General features: G+C 39.8%; 4 protein-coding genes and 1 long non-coding RNA gene across 5 annotated transcripts; 2 read left to right on the forward strand and 3 right to left on the reverse strand.

Annotated features, from left to right (window-relative positions):
* Nucleotides 1-2,043: 2,043 nt before the first annotated feature.
* Nucleotides 2,044-3,434, forward strand: bcl2l16 (BCL2 like 16). Its single transcript, XM_077600729.1, has 2 exons — nt 2,044-2,645; nt 3,291-3,434. The coding sequence occupies exons 1-2, from the start codon at nt 2,175-2,177 to the stop codon at nt 3,432-3,434; spliced, it is 615 nt and encodes a 204-aa protein (XP_077456855.1). The 5' UTR covers nt 2,044-2,174.
* A 355-nt stretch (nt 3,435-3,789) lies between these two features.
* On the reverse strand, nt 3,790-6,533 carry LOC144074666 (tubulin beta-4B chain-like). The gene is made up of 4 exons (XM_077601212.1): nt 6,363-6,533; nt 5,426-5,534; nt 5,244-5,354; nt 3,790-5,094 (listed from the first exon to the last, which is right to left on the reverse strand). The coding sequence occupies exons 1-4, from the start codon at nt 6,417-6,419 to the stop codon at nt 4,034-4,036; spliced, it is 1,338 nt and encodes a 445-aa protein (XP_077457338.1). The 5' UTR covers nt 6,420-6,533; the 3' UTR covers nt 3,790-4,033.
* Nucleotides 6,534-7,801: 1,268 nt separating this feature from the next.
* On the forward strand, nt 7,802-16,166 carry LOC144074112 (uncharacterized). Its single transcript, XR_013300239.1, has 2 exons — nt 7,802-11,150; nt 13,744-16,166. It is a non-coding gene; the product is annotated as an uncharacterized LOC144074112 (long non-coding RNA).
* LOC144074110 (tubulin beta-1 chain) lies at nt 7,973-10,487 on the reverse strand. The gene is made up of 4 exons (XM_077600302.1): nt 10,363-10,487; nt 9,478-9,586; nt 9,295-9,405; nt 7,973-9,145 (listed from the first exon to the last, which is right to left on the reverse strand). Exons 1-4 carry the CDS (start codon nt 10,417-10,419, stop codon nt 8,082-8,084), a joined length of 1,341 nt encoding a protein of 446 aa, XP_077456428.1. The 5' UTR covers nt 10,420-10,487; the 3' UTR covers nt 7,973-8,081.
* On the reverse strand, nt 14,185-15,779 carry LOC144074111 (Golgi-associated plant pathogenesis-related protein 1). Its single transcript, XM_077600303.1, has 4 exons — nt 15,493-15,779; nt 15,194-15,403; nt 14,926-15,003; nt 14,185-14,743 (listed from the first exon to the last, which is right to left on the reverse strand). The coding sequence occupies exons 1-4, from the start codon at nt 15,497-15,499 to the stop codon at nt 14,580-14,582; spliced, it is 459 nt and encodes a 152-aa protein (XP_077456429.1). The 5' UTR covers nt 15,500-15,779; the 3' UTR covers nt 14,185-14,579.
* Nucleotides 16,167-20,639: the final 4,473 nt, after the last annotated feature.

Here is a 20,639-nt window from a genome sequence, read left to right on the forward strand (position 1 = left end):
TGCAGAATGCTTAGTGATTTGAAGTTACCAAGAAATGTATGAATCAGGTGTATTGATACACATATGTAAATTGAGTTCATTTACACATTTGGCGAGTACAGTAAATATTTGAGGAATTATTTAAGGCTGTATGCAAAGTTAAAGCAAGCGTGTAAAGTGTTTTCTTTGCAAATTATCGTCAGAGAAGCAGACAAGGAGATAACGTGTTTCCTCTCAAACTTGCACCTTCCATTCCACGGCAGCAATCTACACATCAGAAACCTTTCTGCTGACGAAAGGGAAGTCACCTCCTCCTCGATCTTGCACATGTTGCAACATGAAAATATGAGCGGACTGATAGGCGCCACTATCAACCATGTTACTTCCTTTGTTCCCCAAACATGGACGAGGTACACCATACGCGACGGCTATTGGTACAAGTGGTCAGTTTCCATACAAAAGTCAAAACTTTTCAAAACCCACTATATTCACATCAAGTGTCATTTGAGGAATCTATATCCCTAAACAGGAATGTATTGAGCCTTAAATCACAAAATTGATGCTTCTCAGTTATCTCTAATTTCCGAATATCAAACTCCAGTCTCGACTTCTTTGCTGCTGCAGTAAATAGAATTTATCTAAACATGTGCAATTTCCTATAAGGTAAATACAGAAGACCCTCATTCTCCTCCATCAGAGTGGTTTGCCCGTGTGTCGCTCTATGACTTATACATCCAAATAAAACAGAGTTCTTCCGTCTAATATTCAGCTATCTTTACCTTCTCAGGTCTTTCTTAGCACACTGATGTACTTTCATAAACTGTTTCCACAAAATTGTAAGCATTTCCGACATATGGATAGGCAAAGATGAATGAGCTTTTGCCATCATTTTATGTGGAAAATGTTCTTATCATAATATTAAAATCACATGCAAAAGTAAGTGCTTCATTTTAGAAACACATCATATGTGTTTAAGAAAAAAAAAAGTTGAGGTAAAGCTCTGTAAATTAAAATTACTAAGTCACATATGCAAGACTGTGTGTGTTTGTGTAGGGGGGAAGCGGGCAGGCAGGAGATGGGGAGGGGCTCCTTTCTGGATGGTTAGTCTTATCTTCATGCACACTCACAATGTATGCTGCACCAGATGGCCGCAGAACACATAGCCGCTAATAGCACCACTTGATCATGTCCGGGTTGTGCTATAAATCAGTATATTAACAATGAACACATGTCATACATACAGTTTGATTGATCCCCGTGTGACACATAATGCAATTTCACCAAAAGAGAGGAAGCACTCAAGAGGACCTTGTGGATTTATCCGTGCGTGCCTGATTGATGGCCAAGAAGGGAAATCTCACAGGCATTATTCCCAATTTATGACAGCTTTCATGTTTGGAAGTACGTCTTGTTTGTTTATAAAGAGATCAAATTGCAGCTGTCCGTAAGAATATTTGATTTGCGAGGTAAATGTTTTCATTTTTAGCATCTATAAGTTTTTATTGCCCCATAGCAAATGGTGGAAACATAATTAATTATGTGTTCAGTGTTCACCAATATAAAGGGCAGTGTTGTCTTGTGTGCAGAACCAACCTGGAGGTAACAAAAAGTGTTTTTTGTTAACACCATAAGGTGTCTGGCATGAACAAACAAACTAAGTTTGAATGATGGTTTAACAAATTTAAGTCTGAATGTTCCAGATTGAGCCAAACCTAAGTTTGTTTTCATATAAAAATGGTAAAAATGACCATTGACCACAATTTTAAAACAAATATTCATTGAGTTTTGCCCAAAACTTTGTTCTAGTTTTTACTATTAATCTACTGAAAATATGAGTTTGACTGCCCCAAACTAAGTAAATAAAGGGAAAAATGTCTGCTCATAGTACGTCTGCGTGTGAGAATAAAGACGTGAAACATTTTGGACATGACATTTGAGATGCATGTCGGGAAGAGCTCTATATTTAGCAATCAGAGACACTGGATGACTGGACTTAGCTACAACACAAACACACACAAACTCGACACTGGACTGTAGTTTCACCTGTTGGATGAATCTTTTTTTTGGTGTACTTTACCCCACTCATAGGAGAAGGTGAGTTTTAAGTCTTCCCTAAGAAGACATGACTGTTCAAAAGGTACTTGAAGAACGTCCGCAGTGTGAGAAGTAAAGCAAAATTCCAAGGAAACTACCGTATGTGCCAGGCAGGGGTACCAGAGGCCAGAACGGGTCTGAACAATTCTGACCCTCTTGTGAGAGAGGCCTTCCTGATGGCGCACGATTACATAGACTATGTGATCGCTAGCACAATGGGTCCAGCGCCGACTGACAGTGCCGCGGCACTCCGTTACGCTGGAGACGTTCTTCTTTCTCGGTTCCCCATCTTCTTCAGGCGCTGGCCACGTGTCTTCAAGGATGTGACGGAGAATACAGCTTGTCCAACACTTGTGAGGATCCTGGATGATCACTTCTTTCCTAGCGTCCCAAGGGGGCGACGACGGGAACTGGCATGGAGCGCAGTATTGTCGGTTTATATTCTAGCTGGCCAGATGGCTGTGCATTGCCACGAGAATGGGATGTCGGGAGTGATGCCTCAGCTGAAGGAGTGCGTGGGTGCTTATGTGGAGAGAGTCATCTGCCCTGATATCACAGATAATGGAGGATGGGTATGTATTTATAATGTGGAAATATTCTCTGTGGACCATTTTTGGAATTTGGGAAATTCCTGGATTTGTGGCCAGGCTCAGATGAAGCAAAGCATGTCATAGTTTGTCTGGTATTTTATGTTAAGCAGACTCTTTCCATTCATTATGATTACTTTCAACATTTATGTTCCTGCCCTCAAATGAACAAGACTGCACAATACTGCTTGAAATTTCCAAATTTTGTGATACACCTTCCATTAAATGTAAACGTTTACATTTCCAAACCATACAGACTGTTTCAAATCAATTGTTAGATACAGTAAAGACAACAAATAGCAAAAACATGTGTCACAAGCCAAATTACTGTTTATAGATGTAATCGGGGAGAGCGACATTGGTGGTGTATCTCAAAAGAAAATTCCAGTATGTTAATCATATCAATGTTAAACCAGCTAATAGGAAAAAAAACCTTAATGACTCAAAGTACATTGCTATTTTTGTTTACCATTTTGTCAGAGTAACTGCATGACCTTTAAAATTTCAAGTGTTTTAAAAGGTGCAATCTAAAAAGCCACATTATTATGAAATCTAGATAATTTAGTAGGAAGTATGTTATTATCCGAATTTAAATGTCTTAATGGTACATTTTTGTTATTCATTTGCCAGGAAGGTTTTGTATCACGCTTTGGAGAGAAAAAGACCCTGGAGGCTCAGGTGAAAGAAGTGTGCTGCTGGACTTTGCTGGGTTTAACCTCAAGCGTCCTCATTTACTTCTTGTGGAGAAAAGTTTTTGCCAACATTGCCATCTAGTGACCATAGCCAGCGATTTTAGGTATAAGTATTTGTTGTCAATGTACTTGGCGTCTAAAATTATCACTATATTCATACCTGTCAACTTCTGCCGATAACTGCCCTATAAATGATTATGATTCCCCTTACAAACCCCCAAAAAACCTTACAAACACCGTACAGTGTTTGTAAGGTTTTTTGGGGGGTTGTAAGGGGAATCATAATCATTTATAAGGGCAGTTATCGGCGGAGGTTGACAGGTATGCTATATTTCAAGTTTATTTGCTGCACGAAATGTATATAATGCAGGTAGATTTTTTTTTATTATTGCCTATGACTATCTGCCAATCACCCAAGAAGCACGCTTTACAAAATATTTCATTGAGGTTTTATTCGGGAAAACACCATCACAATTACAAATCCGTTGCAAAAAAATCTGAATGTTCAAGCAAAACATGAACATTTTTTTATAGTAGCTACACTTGACTCACTACCTTGAGCTTTGGTTTTAAAGAGATAGAAAATATGGACTGGCACAAAACTTTGGATTTGACCCGAAGGCACTGAAACTTGGAAGACTTGGAACATTTTTCACGAAAGTGCTGGCTGGAGGAGGAGATTTAGGCCATATCTTCGTCGTCATCCTCACCATATTCACCCTCATCCTCGGCAGTGGCATCTTGGTATTGTTGGTACTCTGACACCAGGTCATTCATGTTGCTTTCCGCCTCAGTGAACTCCATCTCATCCATTCCCTCACCGGTGTACCAGTGAAGAAAAGCTTTGCGCCTGAACATGGCTGTGAACTGCTCAGAAATGCGCTTGAACAGCTCTTGGATGGCCGTAGTGTTGCCAATGAATGTGGCGGACATCTTGAGACCGCGAGGAGGAATGTCACACACGGCCGTCTTGACATTGTTGGGGATCCATTCCACAAAGTAGCTGCTGTTCTTGTTCTGCACGTTGAGCATCTGCTCGTCCACCTCCTTCATGGACATGCGGCCACGGAAGATGGTGGCCACGGTCAGGTAGCGGCCTTGACGTGGGTCACAGGCGGCCATCATGTTTTTGGCGTCAAACATTTGCTGAGTGAGCTCGGGCACAGTGAGGGCTCTGTACTGCTGGCTGCCTCTGCTTGTGAGTGGGGCGAAGCCCGGCATGAAGAAGTGCAGACGGGGGAAAGGCACCATGTTGACAGCCAGTTTGCGCAGGTCTGCGTTCAGCTGTCCGGGGAATCTGAGGCAGGTGGTGACACCGCTCATGGTGACTGAGACCAGGTGGTTGAGGTCGCCGTACGAGGGAGTGGTGAGCTTCAGGGTGCGGAAGCAGATATCGTACAGAGCCTCGTTGTCGATGCAGTAGGTCTCGTCTGTGTTCTCTACCAGCTGGTGGACCGAGAGTGTGGCGTTGTAGGGCTCCACCACGGTGTCGGAGACTTTGGGGGAAGGCACCACGCTGAAGGTGTTCATGATGCGATCTGGGTATTCTTCACGGATTTTGCTGATGAGAAGGGTGCCCATTCCTGAGCCGGTGCCACCACCCAAAGATTGTGTGAGCTGAAAGCCCTGGAGGCAGTCACAGCTCTCAGCCTCCTTCCTCACCACATCCAAGACAGAGTCCACCAGCTCTGCACCTTCAGTGTAATGACCCTTAGCCCAGTTATTACCTGCACCGCTCTGGCCTGTCAAAAAGTTCAGGATTTAGCTTCATCACATTCGAGTAAGAAACGTAACAGAAACTTGATCAACTCAAAGCATGGAACAATAACTTGCTTTGATGTATTTGAATTAAAACAATAATACTGATTATAAATTAATCAAAACAGCTCACCAAAAACAAAGTTGTCTGGTCTAAAGATCTGACCAAAAGGTCCAGAACGCACAGAATCCATTGTGCCTGGCTCCAGATCAACTAATACAGCACGGGGAACATATTTTCCACCTAGTATGGGGTGTCAGTAGATATTGTTATGATATAATCAGAAGCCATTTCAAATATTTATTGTATGTCACCTGAAGCTTCATTGTAGTAAACATTGATCCTATCCAATTGTAGGTCACTGTCACCATGGTATGTCCCAGTTGGGTCGATGGCATGCTCGTCACTAATCACCTCCCAAAACTTGAGACAAACCAAAGTGTAATTAAAAGGTAAAACATGTCAAATGACTTCAACATAAAATCTATTAAGAAAAAATATGGAAACACAACACCTGCAACACAATTTTCCTACAATGTGCTTTCTTCCATAAAATGGGAGGTCTAACTTTTAGAGAAAATAACCCAAATATATAAAAGTGATATCACATAGCTATGTATTTTTCTTCAAAGTGAGAAGGTAGTATGTTTTTTTAAATGCCCCAAATGTTCACGTCATATAACACAACCTTGAAACTTTTATATATGTCAAAACATTGTGCGCATGAACGCAACATGTAAACATTCGCAAAGGACATGACAAAGTCTCGCAAAGAACATTACAAAGTTTCGCAAACCCTCAAAGACATGGAACAATCTAGCAGGTTTTATGTAAAAAAAAAAAGTCTACAATTTATCTAGCAAAGCATTTAATAAGGCGAACCGTTTCAAATTCGGAGTTAGTTTAACCTCCAAATAAAATGTTGAAAATGTTCCTCCAAATTTTCCTACAAAAGACGTGCGCGGAATTTGTCGTTTGTTTTCCAGTGACGAAGATGCCTTTAAAATGGAAATTCAAACTTAATTCAAATTCTGAACAAAACCATGAAAGAAAATACCAATATACCAAATTATTGTTATATATCTCCTTTTTAATATTAATTCAATTTTCTTTATTGGCAATATCTTTTGTCTTTGGATACACACGCTGTTTTTTTCTAAAGATAATGCCAGGTATTTTAACTAAAGATGCCCGTGCTCAAATAACAAATAAAGCATCATAAAACCAGGATAAAGTCAACAAGGTACCTACCTTGGCACCAATTTGGTTTCCACACTGACCAGCTTGTAGATGCACAATTTCTCTCATTTTCTGGCTTGTCAAATAAAAACGTGCGGCAAAAGTTGAAGGAATTCTAAATGTGGATGCTTCTAAGTGTGCACCGTCTGCCTGTGAGCGACTCTACCGCCCCCTTTCTCCAGATGAGCGTCTTTTTCTTCTTCGCTTTTCTCTCTGTAGTTGTTTGTCTGTTATCGGCGCATTACCGCCCCCAATTGGTGGGACATCTACATTTGGAAAAAACTAATATTTATTTGAGCAGGCATACTTATAATTTAGGTAGTCTGAATTCTTTCACCTTCATTATTACTGTCATCCAACTTTTTTTTTATTTTACTTCTCCTTCCCCACCAAGGTTTTAATACAAATTGGCTATCATGTGATGTTCACAACCATGCATATTAATCAAATAGTCATATAGTAACGGTTTATCTTTGGTTATGCTGCTTTTGGAAGCTCTTTGAGATACCATGAATATAAAGATGGGTACAAAGATTTGCATAAAATACACTAAATCAGATATTTCACTGTCATAAAAATGGCATATTCAATGTATTGGCAATTAAAGGTCTCTATCTTTTTTTTTAATATTAAAAAAAATCCTTGCCTTTTAACTATTGCCTGTTATCTGTCACTGTATGACGTGTGCTTGGGTTGCAGTGATGGTGTGACATTTTTGAGGAAAAAATAACTTTGAGTGGCTTTTATGGTGGCACTTCAAAATGGTTTCATGAAAGTAGGACAACTCCTGTCAAATCACCAGCAGTTTGAGAACTGAACTCTGTTAAACCTGAAGTAAAAAGGTACTGTATTTTTAGTTCAGCTTTATTGGCATATCAAACACTTGATATATTTTCACATTATTCCAAAACCTTGAAGTGCATAAATAGAGCTGGTTTCCATGGAGCAGTTGGACACTATGAAATCGTGCCTTCCCTGAAAAACATAGCAGATATTCTTAAATGTCTATTGTACTAAAGACGTGAACTTTTGATTGGAGGAAAAACCACCATATCTCATTCTGTACAAATTTGACAAATTGCTGACTGAGTCAAATGAAACCTTTTTAAACGTATCATCAAAGCGTATTAAATATATTAACACCACATAACACAATGCAAAACATGTTCTTCTTTTATTATGTCATAGAGCTTTGCTTGTCACCTATATTAAGGGGAGAACTAAATTGGAGCTATTTGGAAACATTAATTGAAGGAGAGGATGGAAACACCACTGGTAAGTTGTGACATACGCTTAAAAACTTTTATTTTCAATAGAAAGTGTTCCTATATTATAACACTAAAATTTTTTAGGTTAACATTGAATAAAGAGCAATTTACCAGCATACAACTGCCATCTAGTGGCAGCTGTGCAGTTGCTCCCATTTTATAGTAATACGTACTCCCAATTTAGGACTGATGAAGCAACATGCTACACTATTTTTAGAATATATATTTAAAATCAAACTTCAGGCATAGCTTCTTGCTGGCCTTTGAAATGTTTCAAACCCTTAACGTAATTTTATCACTTTGAACTGATTAAGAAAAAAGTCAAGTTAAACCAAAAACCTCAATTACAACAAGTGTGCACAAGAACCTTTATTTGACAACAGCAGACAACATTTAAACCTGGAAGAGACTTTAGAACGGTAGGAACTGGAAATTCAGATAAAGACTGACAGAGTGAAAACAATTAGGCCATCTCTTCCTCTTCTTCATCCTCACCAAATTCACCCTCCTCTTCGGCAGTGGCATCCTGGTACTGTTGATACTCAGACACCAGGTCATTCATGTTGCTCTCTGCCTCAGTGAACTCCATCTCATCCATGCCCTCACCAGTGTACCAGTGGAGGAAAGCTTTGCGCCTGAACATGGCTGTGAATTGCTCGGAGATGCGCTTGAACAGCTCTTGGATGGCCGTGCTGTTGCCGATGAAGGTGGCGGCCATCTTGAGACCACGAGGAGGGATGTCACACACGGCGGTCTTGACATTGTTGGGGATCCATTCGACAAAGTAGCTGCTGTTTTTGTTCTGCACATTGAGCATCTGCTCATCCACCTCCTTCATGGACATGCGGCCACGGAAGATGGCAGCCACGGTCAGGTAGCGCCCGTGGCGTGGGTCGCAGGCGGCCATCATGTTTTTGGCATCAAACATCTGCTGAGTGAGCTCGGGCACAGTGAGGGACCTGTACTGCTGGCTGCCTCGGCTTGTGAGTGGGGCGAAGCCGGGCATGAAGAAATGCAGACGGGGGAAGGGCACCATGTTGACAGCTAGTTTACGCAAGTCTGCGTTCAGCTGTCCGGGGAACCTGAGGCAGGTGGTGACACCACTCATGGTGGCAGAGACCAGGTGGTTAAGGTCACCATATGAGGGAGTGGTGAGCTTCAGGGTGCGGAAGCAGATATCGTACAGAGCCTCGTTGTCTATGCAGTAGGTCTCGTCTGTGTTTTCTACCAGCTGGTGGACCGATAGTGTGGCGTTGTAGGGCTCGACAACAGTGTCTGAGACTTTGGGGGAAGGCACGACGCTGAAGGTGTTCATGATGCGATCTGGGTATTCTTCGCGGATTTTGCTGATGAGAAGGGTGCCCATTCCCGAGCCAGTGCCACCACCTAGAGAGTGTGTGAGCTGGAAGCCCTGGAGGCAATCACAGCTCTCAGCCTCCTTCCTCACCACATCCAAGACAGAGTCCACCAACTCTGCACCCTCTGTGTAATGGCCCTTAGCCCAGTTGTTTCCAGCACCACTCTGGCCTGTAAAACAGATCAAGATTTAACTGCAGAATTCAAAATTAATACCATAGATTCTTATATGCATTGGCAGACACCGATTGTGATAGCCATCCAACCTGTCAAAATGCAGTAATCTTAGACGTAAACAAAAATATTTCAAATCAACTCACCAAACACAAAGTTATCAGGTCTGAAGATCTGACCAAAAGGTCCAGACCTTACAGAGTCCATGGTGCCTGGTTCCAAGTCAACCAGTATGGCCCTGGGAACATATTTTCCACCTAGGGAAAGAAATCACATTTAGTCATTTTACATATTTAAGTAAATGGTAAAATAATAAAATTACAACGTACCAGAGGCTTCATTGTAGTAGACATTGATCCTGTCCAGCTGCAGGTCACTGTCACCGTGGTATGTGCCAGTTGGGTCAATGCCATGTTCATCACTAATAACCTCCCAGAACTATAAAAAAAAAAAAAAAATAAGTTTAGTAAATTGCCTGGGAAGATGAGCTATTACTCGGAATGACTCGAGTGTTACATATAACGCAACGTGTTTTAAATTCAAACAGGCAAATCAGGCGCGCGCGCCCTGGGCCCTTATTGGCCGAGACCCCATTTTGAACACGTCCTCATACGTCATCAACCGCCAGGGCGGCCCTCTCGCGGGAAAAAGGCCGGGCTCAGCCACAGACGCAATGCGGTGTAGGCCTCATCGAGTTTCGAAAGCAAATGAGGCTATTTTTGTATAACGCAAAAGGACTAAATGCAAATGCCAGTTAAGAATATTAACCGATCAAAAACGCAGTGGCTCATGTAATCTGACACCATTCCTCAAATCCATTGTATACCAAGTTGTCAAATTTCACTAAAAATAAAAACGTGCCATTAAAAATACAACAGCTCACGTTGATTGTACCTACTAAAAAGCAAAAACAGCAAAAATCGAGCCGATTTGATTTTAGAGGACTTGAAAAAAACCGTTTCCCCCATTTTGAAAAACTGTCCAAATATATTTTATTTGACAAATTAAATACAATATGAAGATAGGTTTCACCTAAAAAGGTAAATGGTACCGTTATATCGAAATAGTCTTAAGTAGGACACGTTGGTAATCCTAGGGTGTGGTTTCTAGGACACCAACAGGCACAAAGCAGAGACTACTTGCTTAGAAACTCGGTTCTATGGGCACTTAGGAAATAAAACTTCAGTTTTCAACCACATGAAATGCTCACTAACCTTAGCACCAATCTGGTTTCCACACTGGCCGGCCTGAAGATGCACGATTTCCCTCATTTTGTCAGATTCAACGACCACAAGTCCTACTCGTTCTTTGGTTTGCTGGAAGTGCGCTCACAATGGCGGGACAACCATATTTAATAGACAACGACCCGCCTTTCAGTTCCCTATTCGACGGCTCATTGGATGAATCTAACACAACTTTGATGGAGAGGAAACTCCACCAATAGGATTTTACATTGGCCTCACGCCATTGGTCAGATCTCTGCCAATCATTCTTACCGGCCGGCATGGAAAGTCAGGAGACCTCATCCATGATGAGATGGCGAAATTGAAGAAAAAAAAGAAAGCCAAATGATACATATATATATATATATGATTTAAGTTTGTGCTTAATATCATCTTGCCATTAATCTACTGATACAACTCATTAAAATATGGCGATGACTAAACAAAAGTCTGGAGCACACGACCCAAAATACAACGTGTGCAGTGTAAAACGTTCACATTCAGATTGGGTTTTAAATCGTTCATGTGATTTAATGCAAAATATGTGGCGTTTACTTATGTTGCAGTTTCTATGGTCTTGTTTGCAAGGACCTGGGGGGATGGGAGTACATTTCTCTGAGGCTGTTGTCGCTATGACAATGAATCCCTTCACAAGGGGCTGGAAGAATTCTATGCATAAAAAAACGGAGTATATAAGCTTTCTATGGATCTCACAGTGGTTTGGAACAACAGTATTCATGCATGACATGCATTTCTAGCGGCTGGTCTCTTCTGAAGTGGTGAGTCGAATTATTAAACACTGTCTGACTCGGTATACACTGAATAAATATTTAAAATGTTGTTTCAGTCTATGTTGGGGCGTTTCTCTGCAGACACCACCTGTTTTATACGGTAGGCTATATAGGTCGCCTTTTTCTTTCTCCAAGCGGTGACACAAAAAGATCTCTGTATTCTAGATGACAATCACTGAGAGAATGGATTAAGATCCAATCAAAATACATGTTTGATAGACTCCTTCTGACATACTGCTAGTCAAATTCTGAAGCAGTCTTGCTCAAAAGAAATAAGACTGAACATTAATTTAATGCCTTATTTAGTGATGGGTGTCCAAGCCATCTCAATTGTGAGGAATGGCCGGGAATTCAAATTCACAGCAGAATATTGATTGAAAGGAGCCAAAAGATTTGATGTCTATTACTGCCACTGAAAACCTTAAAAGGGAAATTAAAATTAATTCCAAAGCTGGGTAGGATAGCCAAAATATTAACATCAACAAAAAATCTATACAGCATTGTGTAAATACACTACTCAAATACAACTCAAACATTCTATTCTATATAAACTTCATTATATTGTATGTTAACCTACTATATATTAAGATATAGTCGAAACAAAAAAGACAAATCACCCACACAAAGACGGGTCCCATTTATTACTGTATGATTTGTGTTAACCTACCTGCTAAAAAAATATATGATTTTACTACTCTTGTAGTATGTGTTCATTTAATTGTGAAAATGTACATACAAGTCATTGCAGAAATTGTTTAATAGATTGAGAAGTGCTCTTCTGGTAACCCAAAGGTTCTTCACAATATTTTAATCCAGATTTTAGTACCAATTTTTGCTATCAATCTTACATAAAGCTCATTTAACACTGCCATATAGATCTGGTGGTTCTTTTTGTGACTCAGCATCTTTCAGAGTACTGCAGTAGTCATTCCCCGGCAGTCAGATCAATATTTGAGAGGAAGCAGATGCCATCCCGGCTGGCGTGGACACACCCTGAATTGATGCTGCACAGCGGAGCTAATGTTGTTACACCAATAACACGATGTGTATAGCAAAAAAAAACATTTGGTCCTTCTGTCGTCTAAGATCACTAAATATTTGGCCTCAACGGGGTTCTTTACTAATCTGTGTGATCTCTATTTAATTTGAACATTGCAAGGCAAGGAATCAAATGTATGGGACCCGTTATAGGAAGGACGGGTTTTGGAATGGAACAGCTGGGCTTATGAACAGTATGCCAGCTGAGAGAACCAGTGATTCACTCCGATCATATTACTGTTTCCATAATTCAGCAGCATTGAGCCAGGCCCACATTCTGTTGCGGACAATCGCACACCCACAAGTAAGCACAGATCCCGTTTAAGTGTGTCAGGATGTCAGGGCATGCTTTTTGTTGAAGAGGTTACACCCAAACCTAGTGTATTGTAAAATCTGAAAGCGGAAAAAATGATGCTTTGTAAGAAGAAACAAGATAACATTCAAATCAGATGCACAATATAATATGCCCTAAGTATACGTATGGTTTTGTGATTTTTTTTGTACAGCCCCCACACACATACTTCCACGGCTTCCTGTCTACCTAACTCCCTAAAATATATTCACCATTTAAAAATAATTTTATGATTACTTACTAATGTTTACATTTTACAAACAAAGTGTATACGCAAAATTGATCTCAGCCCAAAAAATGAGTCGGCTAGTCAACATATTTGGAAGTAATTCAGACAGTCATCTTGAAATGTACAAACACAACCCCAATCTAAAATTGTGTAATAAAATGATCAGCCCGATGCCAAGAAAGCCCACAATGCATCTAGTCAGAGCAGGAAGCTCTGGATATCAAGTTACACAGTGTGATAACTGAATCATGATAGGGAGCAACGTCACCATCTACTCCTACGCCTTGTGTTTATTAATGTGCTTGAAAAGTATGATCCAGAGTGATGGAAAATACTCCTATATGGCCCAATTGTCATTGCCTGTATACATTACCCCGCAAAATGAATGGCATTGGCTGTGATACATCCATTTGAAAACAGGGTGGCACTATTTAGCATTACAATGAGGCATTGAGCAGTGAACTGCAGGGGAAGCGTTGCACTGGGGCTTCACGTGGCCCCAAGGACAGACCAACCGCTTGAAAATGGTGGGTCTGCGTACAAATCGCTGTATTTGTACTGCTGGACTAAAAGAATGCAGGCTGAAGGCTGCAGACATTGGCGACCTGTCCTGTTGATCCATTTGAATCAAAATATGCAGACTTTATGGACTATGCTGACCACTCCTGCTGAAGTATTTTCACAGTTTAGCTGTCGTCATTTTTTGTCTCCTTACACAGTATGTGTCTGTTGACCCTGCTTTTATTGTGAAAATAACTTTGTAATGTAATGTTTGTGTTCAGAGCCTCTTCAAATAAAGTGATTAATTGCATATGTCCTTCTCTTTGTTCAAGTTTTTAGTATTAGTCCGATGCTAAACAGCTATATAAATAGTGATTGATGTGGTGTATGCTTTGGCTCAGGAATTGTTCTTCTCCATGCATTTCTCTAAACTTTGATTTCCTCTTCTTGAATGTTACCAGATGAACTAAACACAGAAGAGGACATCTCAAGACTGAATAGATTAGGACAAAAGGAAGCAAATTTTGAGTGAATTCTTGAATTTTGTAAGTAATCTGAATGCTGTTCACTGTGTTATTTTGACATGTAATACCAGATTGAGTAATGTATGTATACCTGAAGTATTATATTTCAATCATGAATGTCAATCATATCAATGTTGCATTTCAGTCAGTAAAGCTATGTATATGACAAACCAGAAATTAAATGAGTAATTCTACAGTCTTCAAACATAAAGATTTCAGATTGAACTGGGATAGGCTGGTTTAAAAATACAATCTTTTCAGGAAAATCAATGTAGTTTATTGTAATATTCCAAAGAATTAGGTGACTCGTCAAAGCCTAAATCAGTCCACCCCCATTTCAGAAATCTGAAAATAGAGCATACGACAATCATAGACTGCTTGGAATTAAAGCAAGAATTTATTCGTAAAACATTTTGTATACCATACAGATAAAAAATGTCACATGCATCTGGTTTAAATCAATATCATTCTATATTGAGTAAATACAACGTTATAAGAAGTTTTAATGCATTTTTTTAAACAATGCAGCATATTGTCACTATTAAACCATGTCATGTTAGGACTGAATATATTTTTTAGACAGAGTGATACATTGCTTTAATAATAAAATTATTAATTATTTTTTATCACCAAACCCTGGAGCTAGATGATTTATTTCTCAGACCACAATGTCTCTATTGTTAGTAAAAAAAAATAAAAAAATACAGGTTAGGATCCAGTACAACATTTGCACAGTATACGCAGTTTTCTTAACTAACCAATAAGTGGGTCACTCATAAGTTACTACCTTGTTGGAGGACATTTTCAATGAAGTACTGCTCCACATTGATGTTCCCTGCTGGACGATATTGCCCAACAACAAGAACTGTATTGCCATCAGTGGCCAAACCGACACCAAGCTGCGTGCTTTCTTTCCATACCACCTGAGTAAAATGACCTGCAAGACAAAACATAGGCGGAATTGTAAGGTTGCTGGCATTATGCCCCTGACCCATCAGTACAGTACATACATATAGAACTAGACAATGTTGGAATCAGGATTTCTTATGCAGTAGTAAGGTTTTTATGTACATTTATGTGAATCTGAGAGTGTTGTTTTACCACTTTCTTTGCTTTTACCTGTTTTGCTTTGATACCCTGGACTTTTCCAATTGTATTGCTTGACTTCACTGTACCACGAATCTACTGCTTCTTTTCCTAAACAAGACGGACTTTCTCATTACACATTTCACTGCAAACAATGTGCGCATAAAAGGCAGCGAGACATATAAAATCATTCACATGATCTAGTAATATTCAACAATTTGCATCAGGGTCAAAAATAGACAGCAATATCCACTTGGTTCTTGTGTAAAACCCGATAAAATGTTCGGAATTGGAAATACACCTGTTAATTTAACGGGTACCGAGCTCCACTTGTGAAAAATATTCTCGCCATCATTGGTGTTGCTGTGCTTTAGAGCACCCAAAACCAGCAAGTGATCTGCCCATTTCTGAGCCTTAGCATTCAGCTCACTGCTAAGTGTCATAGGTGGAGCGTTGTGCTGTGCTCTGTAGGTGTTGTGAGTATCCAGGAACTCCTTTTGAAAGCTGGCATCTGCAGATCAAATCATGTATTATCATTGTGTTAAAAGAGCTCTTTTACAGAAGCTGCAGAAATCATTCTGGAAAAACGGATGCACTCACCTGCCATTGTGTCTGATGTTAGGATGAAAAAAATACAGTTCAAAACCAAACGACACAGCAACTGAGTTTTTTTTCTTCCACGTGACGAAAAGAAAATGCAGAAGGAAGGAAAAACAGCGTTCGAGACGTTCGCCTGTCAAACCGCCACCGAACAAATGAATTCGTCTGTCTTGATGATATTTATGTGTTTGAGATGGGGAGGCGGAGACGGACAGCCAGCCTTTGCTTGTGACTACCTACCTCACCAGGATCATACGGGTGCCTCCTTTACATATTCTTCTGTTTTGAGCTTCCTGTACTGTCAAGCTAATTATTTTGCACCTGCAAACTACAGAAACTAACCCATGAAAATCTCAACGTAGATTACCGGCCTGTGATAGTGTCTATTTTTCATCTTTTCAGAAAACAGAAAAGGAAGGGAAGGTGGCAGACTACTTTGCCTACCATTTACATGTAATTGAGACAAGTTGTTCAGCTTCATTTGCTTTCTGCCTGTAGCATTTATGTAATTGAGACATCGCAGCAACCACTGAAACAAAAAAGGAAGTTAACACTTCCTGTCATCCCAGAGCAGTTGTTAAGTTTTTGGTATAAAATGCAAAGTTCTGATTGTTAACTTGCATACAGAACATTCCAAGTTAATTGGACCTCAATAAATCACTTTAAAACATGCACCCCTGTACTTTATGCTTGAATTCACAATACTCCCTAAGTACTTCATCCTACAATAGAACGCTCCTGCAATGGCCATGAACTCCAAAATATTTTTTCTTCAAGATTTAAATCCACTGGTGCATTTATATTACGACTTAACTCTCCTAATTTAATTGGAAGAAGGATAAGTTATGGCATTTGTCTTATATAGTAGTTTGCAGCATTGCAAACGTTTGGCCAATAAGATCTAGGTTTCATAATCAATTAGCAAAATTAGGATTCCTTGATCTTGATTGTCTACCATTAATGTTTCGAATTTTTCTAATAAAAACAAGGGTTAGCGTTAGGGTTAGTGTATTTGGGCATATACCCCGAGAAAACGTTGAAGAGCAATAAACACAGCCAGAAGCCCGGGTGCACCGACTTGTTTGTACATGTCAACAAAGTATTTAACAGTGGGTCTGAACATGTGCCATGATTCTAAAGTATCTCAGTAATTTGACAAAAGCATAAGAATGTGAATATGCTGGTTTATTTTCTAAATCTTAAACCCAACCACTCTCAGTGGCACTATATAGCCAGTTATGATTCAAAACCATTATTTTCTTACTGCATGCAGAGTTATGATGAAAGCATATTCCTTTTTGGCAAATACCGATGATAGACATATACATCATGAACACGGAAAATAATTAAGCCGGAAAGCAATGCTATTTGTTCAATGGGGACTGGATATAGTAGTTCTTTTGACATCTGAGGAGGGAAGTGGTGTTTTTGTGTTGTGCGTGTGTGAAACCTGATAATTTATGACCCCAAAATAGGTGTTGCGTGCGACAAAATACTCATTTGTGGGCATATTGTAATTCCTTTGAACAGTTGAGCATAATTAAGCAAATAAGACACACCTGGGAACTGAAATGCCTGAAAGCAAGTGTATGTTCTTATTTTGCAACTACTGTAATGATGCAAAGACATAATTAATTGGAGATTCCCCCCTTCCTGCACGTGTGGTCAATTTAAGATTGCAAAAATGTTTAAAATGGGGAATGCTACCACCTCTTGGATACACTATTTTTTGCAGCATTGGTCCCAATGTGGAATCTACGGTGCCCTCCAGTGGAAGAAGTCAGTAGGAAAAGAATAGTAGACATTTGCTTGCCTCCTGGGTGGATCAAAAGTTTGCACCTTTTCGAACCCTTTTGCAAAACGATAGTGTTGTAAATGTTGCAGCCTCCGACAATTGAACCATTTTGAAAACCACTCCTCTAAGAAACAGTTTTAAAGTAGCAATTAACATAAGTCTGTAGAATTTTCATGATTTTGCGAGCCAGTCTTGAACATGGACCAATTCAGTTTCAAGGATACGACCATCTTCCTGTGCATTTTTGTAGGTAAATGCATCATCTGCATGCATTTGCGTGTGGCTGTTTTTATATAGATTTGGTTGATCATTTGTGAACAGAGATAAAATAACTTGTCTTTCAGTGGAAACTTCATCAATGGGAGACTCCTGAAAGGGTGATTTGACAACGTTGACTCCAGCACACTGCATTCAATTAGTTAGATATGATTGTATCCATTTTTTCTGAGACAAAGTAAGCTGCAACTTCATGGTCCATTATATTGCAAAATCACATACGTTCCCAAAAATATAGTGCTCGGTTACTAACCCCCGTGAATATGGAGGATCAAGTTTGAATACAAAGTAAAATACATGGGCATATTTGAGGAAGGTGCAGTAAGAAATCAAAGGGTGTGTAGGGTTGTTCCACCATAAAAAATGGGAAAACATCTTGCTGTCTGGGACGTCTTCGATCTCCTGCTGTGAGTTCTCTTAGTAATGTCAAAGCTAAGCTGACAGACAGAAACAATCTGAGAGGCTCAACGGGATGCATTGTTTTACTATTAGATTTACTTTCCAAATATTACTGGGGGAAGTTTGCTTTGATCCCTTAAGGCTCTGCCCAAACCCATTTCATTACTTGAGTATTTGAGCGGACATCCTTCAGGGCAGGTTGGGAACATTTTGGAAGAGGCAATGAAGGGTTAACTGAGTTTTTGAAGGTCGTGGGGCCCTCTTGGGGGCACTGCTGGGGCTTGCTGTCTCCCTGGCTTATTAACCCTTCATCAAGATTACATCGAACAGGAGGCCGCAGCATTGGCCGACAGATTGAGGTCTGACAATCTCTTTAAACGGAGAGAGAGAGAAACAATGACTGGATAAGAGGGTAGATGCTTAGCAGAAGTACAGACGGTCTCCAGTAGAGCCTTAGTTGTGTATGCTCTGCCTTTTTGTAAACACGAACAACAGCAAAGTAAGTTGTTTTTCACTTTGTACCATCAGGCGAGCAACGGATTCACAGACAATACTTCCATGCAGACGAACACATTTAGTGAGAAAGGCTCCAGTTGGCTCCCAAATCACTTTATTGTGCTAATCAGGTATTAGAGACAGCCATGGCAATTAGTCAAGTCACAAAAGAGATTTATTTAGGAGAGCAACAGCAAGGTAATGTCATTGTGAATGAGAAACCTCAGGGATCATGTATCTTCTTCCTATTTTCTTTAGGATGAAAAATCCTCTTAGTGGGACTCCTACTACCAACACTAATTCCCCAAATGGAGGTGCACTACAGTACAGTAATATTCATTCAATTTTAACACCACTTGTCCATGTGCGGGGTGCTAGATCCTATTCCGCCTGACTTAGGGCGAATGGCGGACAACCCCGCCAGTCAATCGTAGGACAAAGTCCAGTAACAGACATCCAATTTTATTTGGGCTTCACCTGCCATGTCACTGCCTTAACATGGATTTGCAGAGGCTCTCCATCTCCATCATTTTTTTATTTTATCAGAAACCAAGAGCAATCGTGCGTTTATGTAACAATAATAAAATAGAGAACACCAGGCTAAAAGGGATCTGTTGAAATAACAGTTTTTTGGATAACTATAGCCTCAAAAAAAAGGTTGCACTTGAGTATTAGTCGTAGGCTCAGCCAAACTATGAAAAAAGTACAATTTAACATTTTTCCGATGTTGATTATCAATGAGACTATGCATACAGAAAGATCTAATTTAAAAATAAAAGATAATTAAAACGGCTCTAGACGTAGTGTTATCGCCAGTGTCGATGTGATTCGGGACTCCGCCCCATATTTCCATATTTTATCTTACAGGGTAGCACAGAGCCATATGCACCCATCAAAAGAGCCACATATGGCTCCCGAGCCACAGGTTGCCTACCCCTGATTTAGGGCACAGTCTTCCTGTTCCATTAACACCTTCTCTGCTATTCACAATATGGGCATCCGACCATGTGCCTCTTTTGTTCTTCCTGCTGTGAATTTTTAATTGACTGTGTCACTAGTGGATGCCCCATCAATTTGAACTGGGAGAGTTGGCAGCAATCTAACGAATGCTCAAGGGCCACTTCAGATGGATTGGATGTATTACCAATGAGCTAATATAATTATGACTTTACTAACTTATTACTAAGAGTTATATGTCAACATTTCAGCTCTGGAAGCACTTCTTGCTGGACCTTTTTCTTTCCCCCCCCCCCCCTTTTTCATAAAGGAGGAGGAGTGGTGAAGTTTAGGGGTCACAAGGCATTTGGAGCTCTTTTGTAAAGTCATTGTTGTAGAAAGCCCAGACAGGAATGAATGTGAAGATGTGGAAGGGAGGGTAAGAGTGTGTGTCTGAACACGGGGGAGAGATTAAGTGAAAGAAAGAAAATGTTGAGATGGAGCAGCCACAGCAACAAATCAAACACTTAAATTAAATTCAGGCTATTTAATGTCATTTTTCCATGTATTCATATTTAGAATATTGAAACTGCTTTGACAGTAAGGATAGCATGTGAATAGACAGAATTCAGTGGGCGATAACTGACTGCCATAAACCCAATTACCATTCAATAGATGGATTAACGTCAGCTGCCCATTAGCAGCCAGTTACTACGCTTCACACAACTAGTAAAAGACCTCCAATGGAGTTTACTGCATGGCTGGACTTGTAAAAAAACAGCTCAAAGTTATTTTTGGTACCCTATAATGCAGTTTCCCCTAACCTTTATTGAGTCAAGTTGAATATTTTACATTACAAATAATTTGTCCTAATGTATGTCATAAAATGGTGTCGTCAATTTTCTGCATTCTGCCGTCTAATGGACGAGCATTTAAATTATTTGGTGGTCAAAATAAATAATCCTGCGACTGATAGATTGAAGAAACAATACATTATTTGTAGTATTGCACTATTGTTGTTTGTTTTAAGCCTATTAAGTGACTTCTTTTATATACGTTTTATATAGTTGTAGGGATATGTTCATCATATGCTTCATCCAGACTATGATATTTAGATAGAAACTGACTCTGCAAACTCAAAGTTCTCTTTTGAAGGACCATCTTTTTTTTCACACTCAAGATAAAAGCAACATCCTTTCATTGTTGCCAGTGGCCAGTCAGTTTAAGTCATACTATGGGATTACGT

The sequence above is a fragment of the Stigmatopora argus genome, chromosome 5, assembly GCF_051989625.1.
Source record: "Stigmatopora argus isolate UIUO_Sarg chromosome 5, RoL_Sarg_1.0, whole genome shotgun sequence".
Taxonomy (NCBI): domain Eukaryota; kingdom Metazoa; phylum Chordata; class Actinopteri; order Syngnathiformes; family Syngnathidae; genus Stigmatopora; species Stigmatopora argus.

What these genes read in the sequence shown, in the direction of transcription:
- bcl2l16 (XM_077600729.1), top strand. Translation starts at nt 2,175, where the DNA reads ATGTGCCAGGCAGGGGTACCAGAGGCCAGAACGGGTCTGAACAATTCT. An exon ending in TCACAGATAATGGAGGATGG is followed by an intron (nt 2,646 to 3,290) that starts GTATGTATTTAT and finishes TTCATTTGCCAG; the next exon opens with GAAGGTTTTGTATCACGCTT.
- LOC144074666 (XM_077601212.1), bottom strand. Translation starts at nt 6,419, where the DNA reads ATGAGAGAAATTGTGCATCTACAAGCTGGTCAGTGTGGAAACCAAATT. An exon ending in GAAACCAAATTGGTGCCAAG is followed by an intron (nt 5,535 to 6,362) that starts GTAGGTACCTTG and finishes GTTTGTCTCAAG; the next exon opens with TTTTGGGAGGTGATTAGTGA. An exon ending in TTACTACAATGAAGCTTCAG is followed by an intron (nt 5,355 to 5,425) that starts GTGACATACAAT and finishes ACCCCATACTAG; the next exon opens with GTGGAAAATATGTTCCCCGT.
- LOC144074110 (XM_077600302.1), bottom strand. Translation starts at nt 10,419, where the DNA reads ATGAGGGAAATCGTGCATCTTCAGGCCGGCCAGTGTGGAAACCAGATT. An exon ending in GAAACCAGATTGGTGCTAAG is followed by an intron (nt 9,587 to 10,362) that starts GTTAGTGAGCAT and finishes TTTTTTTTATAG; the next exon opens with TTCTGGGAGGTTATTAGTGA. An exon ending in ACCTGATAACTTTGTGTTTG is followed by an intron (nt 9,146 to 9,294) that starts GTGAGTTGATTT and finishes TCTGTTTTACAG; the next exon opens with GCCAGAGTGGTGCTGGAAAC.
- LOC144074111 (XM_077600303.1), bottom strand. An exon ending in GGTACCCGTTAAATTAACAG is followed by an intron (nt 15,004 to 15,193) that starts GTGTATTTCCAA and finishes CGTCTTGTTTAG; the next exon opens with GAAAAGAAGCAGTAGATTCG. An exon ending in AGGGTATCAAAGCAAAACAG is followed by an intron (nt 14,744 to 14,925) that starts GTAAAAGCAAAG and finishes TTTGTCTTGCAG; the next exon opens with GTCATTTTACTCAGGTGGTA.